The sequence below is a fragment of the Pelecanus crispus genome, chromosome 4 (assembly GCF_030463565.1).
Source record: "Pelecanus crispus isolate bPelCri1 chromosome 4, bPelCri1.pri, whole genome shotgun sequence".
NCBI lineage: Eukaryota > Metazoa > Chordata > Aves > Pelecaniformes > Pelecanidae > Pelecanus > Pelecanus crispus.
In genome coordinates, this window is record NC_134646.1 from 66,327,120 (window position 1) to 66,340,794 (window position 13,675).

At 41.9% G+C, this 13,675-nt stretch overlaps 1 protein-coding gene across 2 annotated transcripts in view; it reads right to left on the reverse strand.

The window, feature by feature from the left end:
* TBC1D19 (TBC1 domain family member 19) overlaps positions 1–1,702 on the reverse strand; it is a 61,486-nt gene extending 59,784 nt beyond the window's left edge. For both annotated transcript variants that reach the window (XM_075709413.1, XM_075709412.1), the window contains exon 1: positions 1,604–1,702. In XM_075709413.1, the coding sequence (XP_075565528.1) occupies positions 1,604–1,702 (99 nt within the window). The remainder of the gene's footprint in view (positions 1–1,603) is intronic.
* Between the last annotated feature and the right edge of the window lie 11,973 nt (positions 1,703–13,675).

Below are 13,675 nucleotides of genomic sequence, written 5' to 3' on the forward strand. Positions count from 1 at the left end.
GTTTATTTTCTTTCTCCTTAGCACTTCATAGGACTAGAAAAAACTTCTGACATATATACATGGGTTTTTTTTCTTCTCCAAGAAATTATTAAAACACTGTTCTGCAAAGCTATCATGACAGATTTGGCTGTGGTCATTACACTGTCTTTTATTTATTTTATAAGTTACCTTTATGCTTTAATTATGCAGAGTTTCTGCGTGTACTGAGTAAATTGATATCCTATAGAGTCAGGGAGGGATTTAGGCATTTAACTGCCCTTTCAGGTATCAAACACCACAACGGAAGGGCACGGCTAAGGTCCTCAGAGTGCCCACCTGTACAAAATGGCTGTACAGAATAGCCATCCACCAGCAGCATTCAATCACCCCGCCAAGTCCTCACAGCACCAAGCTTCCTCGTGTTTCAAAACAAACACGCACAGTATCAAATGACTGTGAAACCCAGCCTCACTGGGGACAGAGAGAAAAGAATGAATGCACAGGTGAGTACATACAGGTCTTATTCTAATCAGTAATGGAGTTGTTAAAAGAGAGTACTCTTCTAAAATCCCATCACTGCCTTTACTGAGGACAACGTCTTGAATTTGACTCTCCACACCTCATGTCAGGCTATCTATCTGGGATGCTGAATTCCCCAACACGTAGCAGAACCCAACGTCTATACTCTTTTATAAAATTCCAGCCCCTTCAAGTCATGCACATTTGCTTACTCACATATTTAGACAGCAGTCAGTCAACAGGAGCAAAGCAGACATTTAAAAAAACATTCAGAGACCAAATTTACAAACAAAAAGACCCCCAAAAAACCAGAAAAGGCACACAGTGATGTCACTTGCTATGGAAAGCTTTAGATAAGAAAATCATGTTTCATTTAAAAACCTAACAAAAATAAAGCAGATAATGGACATTCTATCCTAAAAAAAATCTGTACAATTTTAAGCGCTGTTTGCAAAAAAAAAAACAACCCAAGATTTTTTAAAACCCAACCCAAAATATGTCAGTACCGCACAATAATCATTACAGCACCACTACTATGTTGTTACGGTCACGAACATTGACACAATTTTAATCTCAAACATCCTAAATGAAGTTCAGCTGAAATATGAAAATCTGGTTTCGAGTGCAGATAAGTTACAAAATACAAAAAAGCAACCGCTTTCCCAGCTACAAAAATGTACTTTCACGTGCGTTTTTCATTTATTTTCACTTCCTTTCACCAAATCCTCATTTTCTCAGGGGCACTCTGGAGGAGGAAGGGGGGTGGGGGCGGGTAGCTAAAGCTTTCCAAATTAAGAGATTAAAAGGCAAAGCGATTCATTTTAGGAACTATCTGAAACAGTGAGATTTCAAAAGGATCGTTTTCATAGTCACTGCGACATCCTTCAGTCCCAGCGGGTGAAACTATAAACACAGCTCCAGAAACCAAGCAGCCCGCTCTCCGGCCCCGTGGAGGAGGGAGCGAGGGGAGGCCCCGGGCCCGCTGCCCCGGCGGAAGCCGCAAGGGCTGGGCCGGGCCGAGGGCGACGGCCGGGAACAAAGCGCCGGGGAGGGGGAGCGGGAAAGGGAAGCGGGCCTGTGAGCACAGCGCCAGGTCGCGGCTCACCCGGGCCTGTCGCTCCAGCTGGGAGTGGAGGCTGGAGCCCTTCAGCCGCTGCACGATCCGCGCTATGGTGAGGGAGAGCCCGCTGTCCGGGTCCAGCATCGCGACGCGGCGCCCCTGCCTGCCCGCGGGAGGGCTGCCGCACCGGACCGCTTTCGCCGCGGCACCCCGCCGGTTAACCGGCGTTACCAGGCAACGGCGGGAGCGGGGCGGTCCTCCGCGGCGGCGTCCGGGTGGAAAGCGACGCCTCACAGAAGAGTTCCGCACGGCCCATCGTGACTCGAGCGGGACAGCGTGCCCGCCGCTGCGCGGTGCGGCCCAGGCCCCCGCGGCCCCCGCGGAGCTCAGCCCAGGAGGCCCCACGCTGTCCCCAGGGCCGGGGGCACCGCCCCGGTGGTGCCTTCAGCTGCCGCCTCTCCCCGGGCACCTGGCAGGCTTCCTCCAGCCCGCGCGCATCTTGGGCTGGATAATGGTTGCCTGAAGCTCTGGTGAAAACCTCACGCGCTGCTTCTGCTTCCTAAAAAAACGTTTATAATGTATCATTGCTAGAAAGGAAGTCGGAAATAAGTGTAAGGAAAGCCTACGTGTGGGTCTTGGCCTTTGGCCACGCAGCCTGGGGGCCAGCACCTGCCCACGCTGGTGGTGGAGACTCCCAAGTGTGCCCGGCCTGCTCGCTCTGCCCTTCGCTTCTGCGGAGCTTGCAGAGATTTTGTCTTCGTCCCCGCAGCCCGCGGGCCTGCTTCAGCCTCACGTGTGTGTCCAACCCCTCACCTAGCAGAGCCGGGTTCCTGACAACAGCCCGCAAAGGCGTTTGTAGCTTGCTGTCCCTAGTTGCCTCCTGCCAGGCCAGGTGGACGGTAACCGGCCATGAGCATTCCAGGTCTGTCTCAATAACGAGTTAAATAATACCTTACATCATCATTCCTTACAGCTTAATTCATCTGTCTGCCTTTGCCTTGGAAAGAACTAAGCTTTCTCTTACAGGCAGCTACTGCACCTCAGCTGAGCTGCTGCAATCAGTAGCTACAAGGCAGCGTCTTCTTGAATTGCTTCTCAGAGCTGACAGTGAAAGGGCTTCAAACCCATTTCACTGCAGACAGAAAGATTAGCTTAAAAACATCTTCAGCTGCGGTTTAAGTGGCTTTGCACTAGTATGATGTAGCGGGATTCATATCATTAAAGCTTGAGACAGTTTAAAAAGCTGCTTTTTAGGGCCTGAGGTATCACATCCCGAGGGTGTGAACAGCAAATTCAGCCCCAAGGCTCCTTTCTGTGTGCTTCATGAGGAATACTAGTTGACCAGTACTCAAGTGAAGTTTTATTGCACTCTTGAATATTTTACCCCTGTGTCGTGGTTTAACCCCAACCGGCAACTAAACACCACGCAGCCGCTCGCTCACTCCCCCGCCCCTGGTGGGTTGGGGGAGAGAATCAGAAGGGTAAAAGTGAGAAAACTCGTGGGTTGAGACGAAGACAGTTTAATAGGTAAAGCAAAAGCTGTGCAAGCAAGCAAAGCAAAACAATTCATTTGCTACTTCCCATCGGCAGGCAGGTGTTCAGCCATCTCCAGGGATGCAGGGCTCCATCACACATAACGGTGACTTGGGAAGACAAACGCCATTGCTCCAAATATGTCCCCCCCTTCCTTCTTCTTCCCCCAGCTTTATATGCTGAGCATGATGTCATATGGTGTGGGATACCCCTTTGGTCAGTTGGGGTCAGCTGTCCCAGCCGTGTCCCCTCCCAACTTCTTGTGCACCCCCAGCCTACTCGCTGGTGGGGTGGGGTGAGGAGCAGAAAAGGCCTTGACTCTGTGTAAGCACTGCTCAGCAATAACAAAAACATCTCTATTATCAACACTGTTTCCAGCACAAATCAAAAACATAGCCCCATACTAGCTACTATGAAGAAAATTAAGTCTACCTTAGCCAAAACCACCACATTCTCCACCCCTTATTCCATACCGTTTACATCATGCTCAGGTCCCACACTATCCAAAACATTCTTATTACCCACCACCCCCCTTCCCATGCTTTGATACAATACACAGATATAATTTCCTTAGTCTATGGACCTGAGACATCAGGTTGTAATTTTTTCACTGCTGTAAGCTCTGCAGGTGAGTGATGCAGATGTGAAGAAATGAAGATAGATGTCATCAGTTACCTTGCTAGAAAAAAACTATAATGGGTATAAAAATACACCTGAGCTCATGTCTCTGCAACCTCTTTTGACTTATCTGTGAGCATTTCCAGATAAAATGAAGTTTCAAGAAGAATAGTAATAGAAGATCAGAGATAAAAGTTCTTTACCCAGCTGTAGAGAAACATGAAAAAGTTGCTTATGCTAAATCAAAACACTGAGGAGAGCTTGCTTCTCAATTCATGGAGAGCACGGGGAAATCAAATGCCCAATTGTCTACCAATGCCTTGAATATCTGTTCTGATTTACATCAAGTTTTCTGTCAGCTCTGCACTTACATGCATATATAAAGTTAGGAACAACAGTGAGTACATTTCTTTTCTCTGTGTATTGGGAGTTAATGGAATATTTGCCTACATTCCCAACTGAACAAGCATACAAAGTGTAATAGCTTTGTGTGATAGTTCATAATAAAATTCTGCAAAGAGTTCATGTGCAGGCAGTCCCTCTCCTGTTGGGTTTTTTTGTTGTTTTTGAGGAGGATCATTTGTTTGTGTAGGAACTTAACCTGCTAAGACAAGCACATGCAGAAAACCAGGGCATGCAACTAAGCTCCGCAGCTCAGTGTCTGTGAGTCCAGGGTTTTACATTGCAGCTGCAAGTGTGAGAGGAAGCCCTACCCCCTTGCCTGGCACAGTCCTCAGCAATGTTTTCTTCTCCAGTTTTTGGGAGAACCTGTGGTCTTCCACTGAGATGGCAATCTTACATTGCGTTTGGCGAGCGTGTCACTTACCAAGACTGCTTGCTATGTGGGGACTCAGAGGTTGGGTATGTTCCTACTGGTAGCATAGCATGGTTTCTGGCCATTTTCCATGCTGTGATCTGCAGGCACCACATTGAGCCAGATGGCAGGTCATGGAGTGGTGCAGAAGCCACCACACCTTGCTGGTTAGAAGTGTGAGTTCCCCTACTCCTGGGGAATGTGGGGAAATGATACCTCAGGTGTTTCATGTGCAATGCATAAGACCTCACAGGTCTGCAAAAGCCATCCTTATCTTCTATAGGTCAACAAAACAGGAGAAAAAGCTAATGTCAGCTGCAGATGAGTAATTTCCTGCAGCTGACTACCTCTGCTCCAAATCTGCCTTTGTTTGTTACCCTCGGCATGGGCACATCTGTCACTCTTCATTCCCTGTTTTTCCAGGCTATTTCCAGTCTGGTTTCCTTCCTCCTATACACTGGGTTTCTCTCCAGTTAGTTATGACTCCAATATGGGTAGGAAAACTTACTTCTTGCAAATGCCAGTCAAAGCTGAAAAGCAAGGCGATATAAAGAGATGTGGTGGGTTGACCTTGGCCGGGCGCCAAGTGCCACCAAGCCGCTCTATCACACCTCCTCAGCAGGACAGGTGGGGAGAAAATAAGATGAAAAAAACCCCTTGTGGGTCAAGATAAAGGCAGCGTAATAAAAAAGCAAAAGCAAAGGCTGCGCATGGAAGTGTAAAAAAGAAAACAAAGATTTTGTTCTCTACTTTCCATCAGCAGGCGTTGTCCAGCCACTTCCTGGAAAGCAGGGCTTAGGTATGCATAGTTGCTCCGGAAGACAAATGTAAATAGCGAATGTTCCCCCTTCGTCCTCCTTTCTCTTAGCTTTTCTTGCTGAGCCTGTGTCTTATGGTATGGAATATCCCTTTGGTCAGTTTGGGTCAACTGTCCCATCTATGTCCCCTCCCAAGGTCTTGCCCACCCCCAGCCTACTGGTGGGTGGGAAATGTTGGAGAGACAGCCTTGATGCTGTGCGAGCACTGGTCAGCAGTAGCCAAAACACTGGTGTGTTATCAACACCTTTCCAGCTACCAGTACAAAGCACAGCACTATGAGGGCTGCTACAGGGAAGATTAACTACATCTCAACCAGACCCAATACAGGAGATAATCTTTACAGCATCTCACCAAGTGCTGTTAACTGCTTGTTGTGTATTCTTACCATATCCAGTTAAGAAATCTCATGCTTAAGTGTATGCTTCTTTTTTGTTTCCTTACAAGGAGCTTACTGCATAGCAGCTTGAGAAATACAGGGTCATTGTTAAAAAATATCACTTAAATAACAGGCACTGGCAGAAATCCCAACCAACTCTTTAGCCTGTCCCCCTGGTATCACGTGACTGGTTTAACTTGGTTCATGTGATAAGTGTTTGACAATTACTGCTTTTTTGTTGTGATTTACTTTTAAAATGCAAGTAAGCAACTGCAGTACAGTCAGCTAGAGTGGTTTTATGATGTCCAGTACCACATACCAAAGGTAGCTTGCTGGTTTTATCAGAAGGTCTGGTGTAGATGTCATTGTTTTTCTGTTGGGGTTTTTTTGTGGTCTTTCCCTCTCTTCATCTCTGTCCTACACCCCTGAACACCAACTCTCTTCCCCCTTGTGTCACACCTCCTTTTACAGCTGCAGTGCTGTACAATGTTATACCTTTCTTTACTGTTTTTTGTGTCACATTACTGCAGTTAGCTATAACTGGTACTGGTATCCTAAGTGCCTTATATTTATCTGCCACTGCAGTCTGGAAAGCATCAAGAATTTGGCAAGGGAAAGTGAAAATTACATAGCCACTATCTGAAATATTTCACCCATATTCTCTCCCTCTTTCCCCTAGTGGGTTTTAGATTGAGATGAGAAGAGGATATGAAGCAACAGATACATCATACTGTCATTTTTAAGGCCACATGAGACAAAATACATTTTAATGCTTCCAAATTCTGAAGATCAGTTTATTTCCTGGAGGGTAAAAGCAGGCAGTAAAAAGGAAAACCATTCAAAGGAAGCACTGAGTGCCTGGAAGCTTGTCTTCTTTCCCCACAACTATATTAGTTGACCTGTCCTGGTTTCAGCTGGGATAGAGTTAATTTTCTTCCCAGTAGCAGGCATAGTGCTGTGTTTTGGATTTAGTAGGAGAAGAATGTTGATAACACACTGATGGTTTAGTTGTTGCTAAGTACTGCTTACACCAGTCAAGGACTTGTCAGCTTCCCATGCTCTGCCAGGTGCACAAGAAACTGGGAGGGGGCACAGCCAGAATAGTTGATCCAAACTGCCCAAAGGGCTATTCCATACCATGTGACGTCATGCTCAGTATATAAACTGGGGGGGGTTGGCTGGGGAGTGGCGATCGCTGCTCGGGAACTGTCTGGGTATCAGTCGGCGGGTAGTGAGCAATTGCATTGTGCATCACTTGCTTTGTATATTATTATCATTATTATATTGTTATTATTATCATTGCAATTTTACATTATTTCAATTATTAAACTGTTCTTATCTCAACCCAGGAGTTTTCTCACTCTTACTCCTCCGATTCTCTCCCCCATCCCACCGGGGCAGGGGGAGTGAGCGAGCGGCTGCGTGGTGCTTAGTGGCTGGCTGGGGCTAAACCACGACATGACCTAATAACCAGGACTGTCTGCAGGTATCACCAAAGGAAGCGGTTGCCTTGTATAACAGAGTAATGGGTGAGGGAGGTCAACAAAATCCCAGCAGTCCCAATCCCAAAATCCCAGCAGTCAACAAAATCCCAGCACTTTCAAGCTGCTCCCAAGACACTCTTCCCCTAAGCAATTCACAACACTCATGCTGCCCTGATCCCACCTTCATTTTCCTTCTCTTGCTGCTATAAATGCAAAGGCGTGAAGTCTCCTCTTAGGGCTGCTTTCTCTGCTGGGGGAACAGGGATCAGGAGGGACTGGAGGGGGGACACTGTGCCTTTACCTGTGCTGAGAGTGGGTGCATTCATGCAGTCAGTGCTGGCAGGGTAAGGGAATGAGTTACAGTGCAGAGTAGGGCTGACCATGCAGTCATCGTCACTTATTACTGTAGATAAGCGACTTACCTTTCCTTGACACCCTGAGTAATAGGGGATTAATGCTGTCCGGTGGGAGCTACATGTTGCATTCACCCAGGTAACGTACCACAAATGTTGTGTATATCTCCAAGATCCTTTTTTTTTGTGCTACATGAAACACTGCCGAGAGAATGGCAGTGTGCGCAATCCCTAATGGCAGACTGGGTCACATGTAAGGATGGCTATGTCCCAGCCAACAAGTGCCACAGAAACCCAGGTTTAAAAAAAAAAAAAGATAAGCAACAACTATTTTTTTTCTGCCAAAAAAAAAAAAAAAAAAGGATAAGGCATTAAAGGAAAAAAAAAAAAAAGAACAAAAACCCAAAACCACACATACCCTTATGGCCCCATAGACCATCCAAATTTGCCTTCCTTCAGACAGGAGAGCATGGCATTTTTATCTCCTCAGGTATACTGGAATTTTTTTTTGTTTGGGTTATTTCTTCATCTAAAAAGCTACTCTTGTCCAGGACTTCATTTCTTCTTTCTCTACTCAGAACCATTTTAAGTCATGAGGGTTTCAAATCCATAACCCAGATCCTCCATCTCAAGCCATTAGCAGAACTTCACCTGTGAACTAAAGCATCAGGTTCAGTTACCCTCTGGATTTCTCATCCAAGCAGGTTCTTTCAGAGAAGAAAATATTCAGTCCTTTGCTCAGTGTGCTCACTCTTTGTATTAGACTAATGTATATTCAAGTTTAATCTCAGTTATGGGCCAATTCTGCAAGCTTACCTTTATAACATCCACTGGTTTCCTTCTGTAATCAGAACCACTGTATATTGTTTGTAGCTGGTAACAGAGAGGTGTAGCAAAAACTAGAAATGCAAGAAAAGGAAATTTCTGTCAGTTACTCACCCTTATCAATTTTAAGCTTTATTTAAACTACTGCCCAAAAAGTGACAGTGTGTATTTTGAGAAGTTTCAATACTTTATTTAAAATAATCAGCTCCCATGGACTAATGAGATTTTTTTTCCCAAATACCACTTATGCAATCTGAAGAATGTAGGAAGCTTAGATGATGTATCTTCACTTATCAAGGCAGCAAACATCTCTTATTGCAGACTATTGTTCATGAGAAGTAATATATTTTATCTAATATGTGGCTGAACTTGAGAACTAGACTTGACTACCAATGTCGTCAAGGATTATCAGTCTAGTTTTAGGAGTTTCACATTGCTCTAGTTCTTGATTTTAGGAAATTTCCTACCGGACCTTGGCTTTAGATAGCTATAAGCCTCCCTAGAGATAATCATGTATCTCAGGCTATAATATCTATTACTGGTACTTTTTAATAACATTGCTGAGTCATAGATGCAACTCCGAGTTATCAGGCATTTAAAAAAAATAACATGCACGAAGTCCCTGATTTTTCTAGTATTATTAGTTTTAGTCCATTTTTCATGTGTTTTATTGTTAATCAAGTGACATGGGCTTTAGCAGTAATGTTCTGTATCTTCTGGTTCGTAAAATCCCATATGTACATTTACCATGATTGTTAAGATATAATCACGCAGATGTAGGATTTCTTGGGCTTAAACCAGAAATTGAGTCTATTGATCTAGATCCATTTGAAAGAAAAACACACGGTGAGTCACAACTACAGTTTATATACTTAGTAGTACATGCACTTCATACATGATATATTTTATACCTTAATTTTAAGTTGTATATTTACCTATCAGCAAGTCTGTTGGGAAATTTACACAACTATTGTACATATACAAACCTTTTAAAAGACATAATTCAACATTCATGAGCAAACATTTTCCCAATACACGTGTAACAGCTTACTTTAGCCACTTCTTTTAAGGTTCTTACAACTTTTAACCAATTGGTCTGTAAGCAAGAAATGCACTAAAAAGAGCTCTTAGGAGATTCTTAGTTAACATCGCCAGGTCAGAGTTTATTAGTATATAGGTATGGTAGGGTGAGATTCTGTGTTGTCTTTTCAAACCTATTGATTTCAGTGAGTCTATGTGATGTAAATACAAGCAGAACTTTGATTTTGTCTGTGACAGGAAGAATTCCCTTTTTAAAAATATCTAAAAAATGTGTGTGGTGGAGTTCTATACCTACTATTAAAAATATCTAAAACTCTGATTTTCTATTTATTTATTATACACTATTGAGTATTACTCCACTGAAATAGCTTCTTGGTACCATATCCTACTGAGAATAGAATTGTGGAATCATTTAGGTTGGAAAAGACCTTTCAGATCATTGAGTCCAACCGTAAACTTAACACTGCCAAGTCCACCACTAAACCATGTCCCTACTTATTGCAGAAGGGGAATTTGTCTTCTGTGGAAAATGTAATAAATGTTTTAAGGTAGTCTGTTATACTTTTGTTCAATGCATGGAATGTATACAACTTATTACAGAGTCATGTCAGTGTGTATTGCAAGTCTTCAACAACCAATAGATCACCTTGAATACATTACTTAGTGTCTAAATCATCGCCGCCGCCTTCTTAATCATTAAGAAGTAGAACTATAAACTTCAGTGCAGAACAGGGATCTCTCCCTCGGTATCAATTGTAGGCACTTTTTATTCCTCAGATTCAGTTTTGATGACAAAGTGGATTTATCCTTTTTCTAATTTTTTCTTTTTTTTTTTTTAATTTATTATGAAGGATTAGTAGGCTGATTGGTTTCCTTGTTTGTCTTATTTTCAAATAGAAGATTCAAAAGTGAAGAATAAACCAAGAGGATCTAGAAACTCTTGTAGGGTTTTTGTAATTCTTTCCTGGTGGTTATGTAAGTGGAAGATAACCAGATACCTAACTGTTAAAAGGAGCACTCTAGTTTGGGTCTCACTTTTTGGTCCTCACTTCCATTACTAGGATTTTTCAAATATCCTTTACCTTGACTTCTGCTTCCTTAACTTGATGTCTGCTCTGATAAAAAGACAGCTAGAAGATAAACTGCAAAGTGGAACTGCTGAATGAACTGAGCATAGCAAGAAGAACCTTCATAAGTTTCTCATAGTTTTGTCTCCACTGATGGTGCTTTTCTTTCCTTGTCTGGATAAATGCTTTACCCCATCAAAAGGTAGCACTGAGCAGTGAATAAATGTCTTCACCAACTATGGAATAGAGTCTCCTCTGACAGAGCTCAGGCAGTGACAGGGGTCTAAAGAATTCTATATTGAAATACTTGCAATCATCCTGTATCAGTTCAAAAGAGATTACGTCAAAATGTAAAACTGAGCCCTAAATTCTAAACACAGTTTCTCTGTTTATATACAGGAATAGATGATTGCTTCAAATGATCTGAAAAGATTGAATACTAAAGCTGCCTGTTACAAGAATTATTGTGCGTATATGAAACGCAACTAAATGAACAGTTTTTACTGTGGAAATAAGTTCATAATAAGAACATGCACAAGAATTCAAAGCAACCACCTAAAAAGAGTAGAACAATGAGGTGGAAGAGCAAGCATATATAAAACACGGCTTTGAAGGCTGGATACAGAGCTGTTGATTAGCAGGCTACTCTGCTCTCACTAACCCCCAAAATACAAATTTGTATACAAATCTCCTTAAAAGAAAAATGGCACTGAAATATTGTCCCAGCTTTAGGAAGCATAAACAAACCCAGATGACTTGGTTTAAGATGAAGCTCTGCACACTGAAAGTAAAAAAAAAATAAATATACAAATGCAGTCAGGTTTTCTGTTTTGCATCACTGTTTAGAGCTCAGTAAAGAAATCTTTCCAGTGCACAACAAATTTGCTAAATCAAAAAAGGGACAGAGGTACTACATAAAAAAATGTATTATTTTGTTAATTAACAGGATACAGGACTGAATCTTATAATCTATATTGCAGCATGTTCCCAGAAATACCAGGCAGCATAATTAGAAAACATTCACAAAGGTCATAGTGCTAAAGGGCTGAAGAAAGGTTGGAATTATTTGTATTCATTGCAAAAAAGAAAGTGAAAAGACAAGATATGAAGCTAGTAAAACAATTTAGCAGAGCTGTAGAGATTTGCCCTGGCTGAGTCATTAATGGGAGTAAGCAGTCATATAGCAATGTAATTGGAGGACTAGGTAGTGTCAGAAGAATAACTGAAGAATAAGGTGTGGAATATTTTAAAGCCAGAATTTCCCTGATCCAGCTCCAGGAGTCTACATGCCTGAGCTGAAGATCGTCAATAGCTTGCCATAGTCCATCCTCCTCAGTGGGATGCCTTCTTACCCTCCCTAGTGACTTTTGTCATTGATCACTTTTGATCTTCATAGGAAGGACCCCTGCGGCCAACATTCCTACCCACTGTTTACTAAAAGGGCATATTTTCTGGAGCAGATGGGATAAAAGGTGCTCCCAGCTTAAATAAATATGTGGATACACCCTAGTAGCCAGTGTGGATAAAAATTTCCTGGTCTTTGTCAGAGATTGCATTCACACTTGTGCTCATGGAGAGTAGAGCAAGGTAAATTTCTGCTAGATAAAGTGTATAGCATCAACCTAAAACATAGCATTACAATACCTCATTGGAGTTGTTCAACAGCAGAAGGACCCACTCTCGCTTTTCGTTTGGGTAAAATTAGGTTAATAATAAAGGCAACATAACAAGGATTTAGATCAAAGAGGTGACACATAAGCCTGTCCCCCCACATATGTACTGACATACAGGGAAATAATAGCAAGAGATGGCACTGATTGTTTGAAGGAAGCTACTTTCAAAATGTAGTTCATATTTTTTTCCCAAAATATAACTGTGACGGCTTGCAATAAGAATATGAACAGGACAAAGACTTAACATAGCCTGTGGAGGAGGTTTGGTAAGGGATTTGGAAGTGGAAATGTATGTATACATATTGATTTTATAATAAAATATTGACTTAGAAAAACACTTTGCTTTGGCATCATTATGCAGTGGTTTAGGACACTAAAACCCCCAAATATCCATAGCCATGCAATGATTTTAACTTTCAGTAAGCTTTAACTGTGATATGAGTTAATATGCTTTTTTAAAAAAATAAAAATATTTTTTAAAAAAATTCCTTACACAGTAAGGTACTACTAGCTTTCATAACTTTACCCAAGAGGCACAAGTCTTGGAGACTTAACCGTTTATTTACTCCTTAGAACTGGAAATAATACCCCTGTTGAAGGTACTGAATACAGCCCGGTTGCGTGGCCTAAGGGGTGAACACTTGGGATTTCAGGTGCTATTTGTCAGGTGCTATTTGCAAATTCACAGTTTTGGTTAAGTTGGTTTAAAGGAGGAGAAAATGCACACAGGAAGGGCACTAGCTAAAGAAGCACTCATGAGGATGCATCAAAGAAGGAGCAGAGGAAAAGAAGTTGTTATCATGTCACTAACTAAACAAGTCACCATGTAATGAACAGGTTGACGGGAAAAGTGTAAATGGGAAAAATCCTCTTTTGTTTCTCATTCCCCTGTACTATTCAGGGAATTGAAATTTACTGTCTTCTTGATAAGTTAGCTGTATTTCGTCAAAGAAATACCAATTTGTACTTCCAGTTTCTTCTCAAACAGTATTGAATCTGGAAGGCCTTGGATATTTAGTAACATGTCAGACCAGAAGAACAGAAGTTTTCTATCATTTTAGATTGGATAATATTGTATATTGAGTGTATAATATTGAGTACCACCTACTCCTTAAAACAGAAAATCAAAATTTATTTAGCAATATATATCATGATCTGATTTTTTAGAATTTATTTGAATATTTCCTACAGAATCCAACTTTAAATTTCCAGCCTTCTCTATATAAGGTCTTGTGAACAAGATATTTCAGTATGAAATGACTCAGTTTGACAGCTAATGAAATAAGTAGTGCTTTACTTTTCATTTTGCCAGAACATTCCCATTTGACTTTTAATAACAACTTTTATGAGCAGTCATTAAGAATTAAGCGAAGACTTTGGGGAGGTCTGTCTTTACGAAGTATAAAATTGCAGCTGACACTTCTGGCTTTCTAACTGAGATGTAAATGAAATTTAAAGAAATAAGATCACTGTAAGATTATGGTTTGAGCAAGATTATACTTCTGGTACTGCTG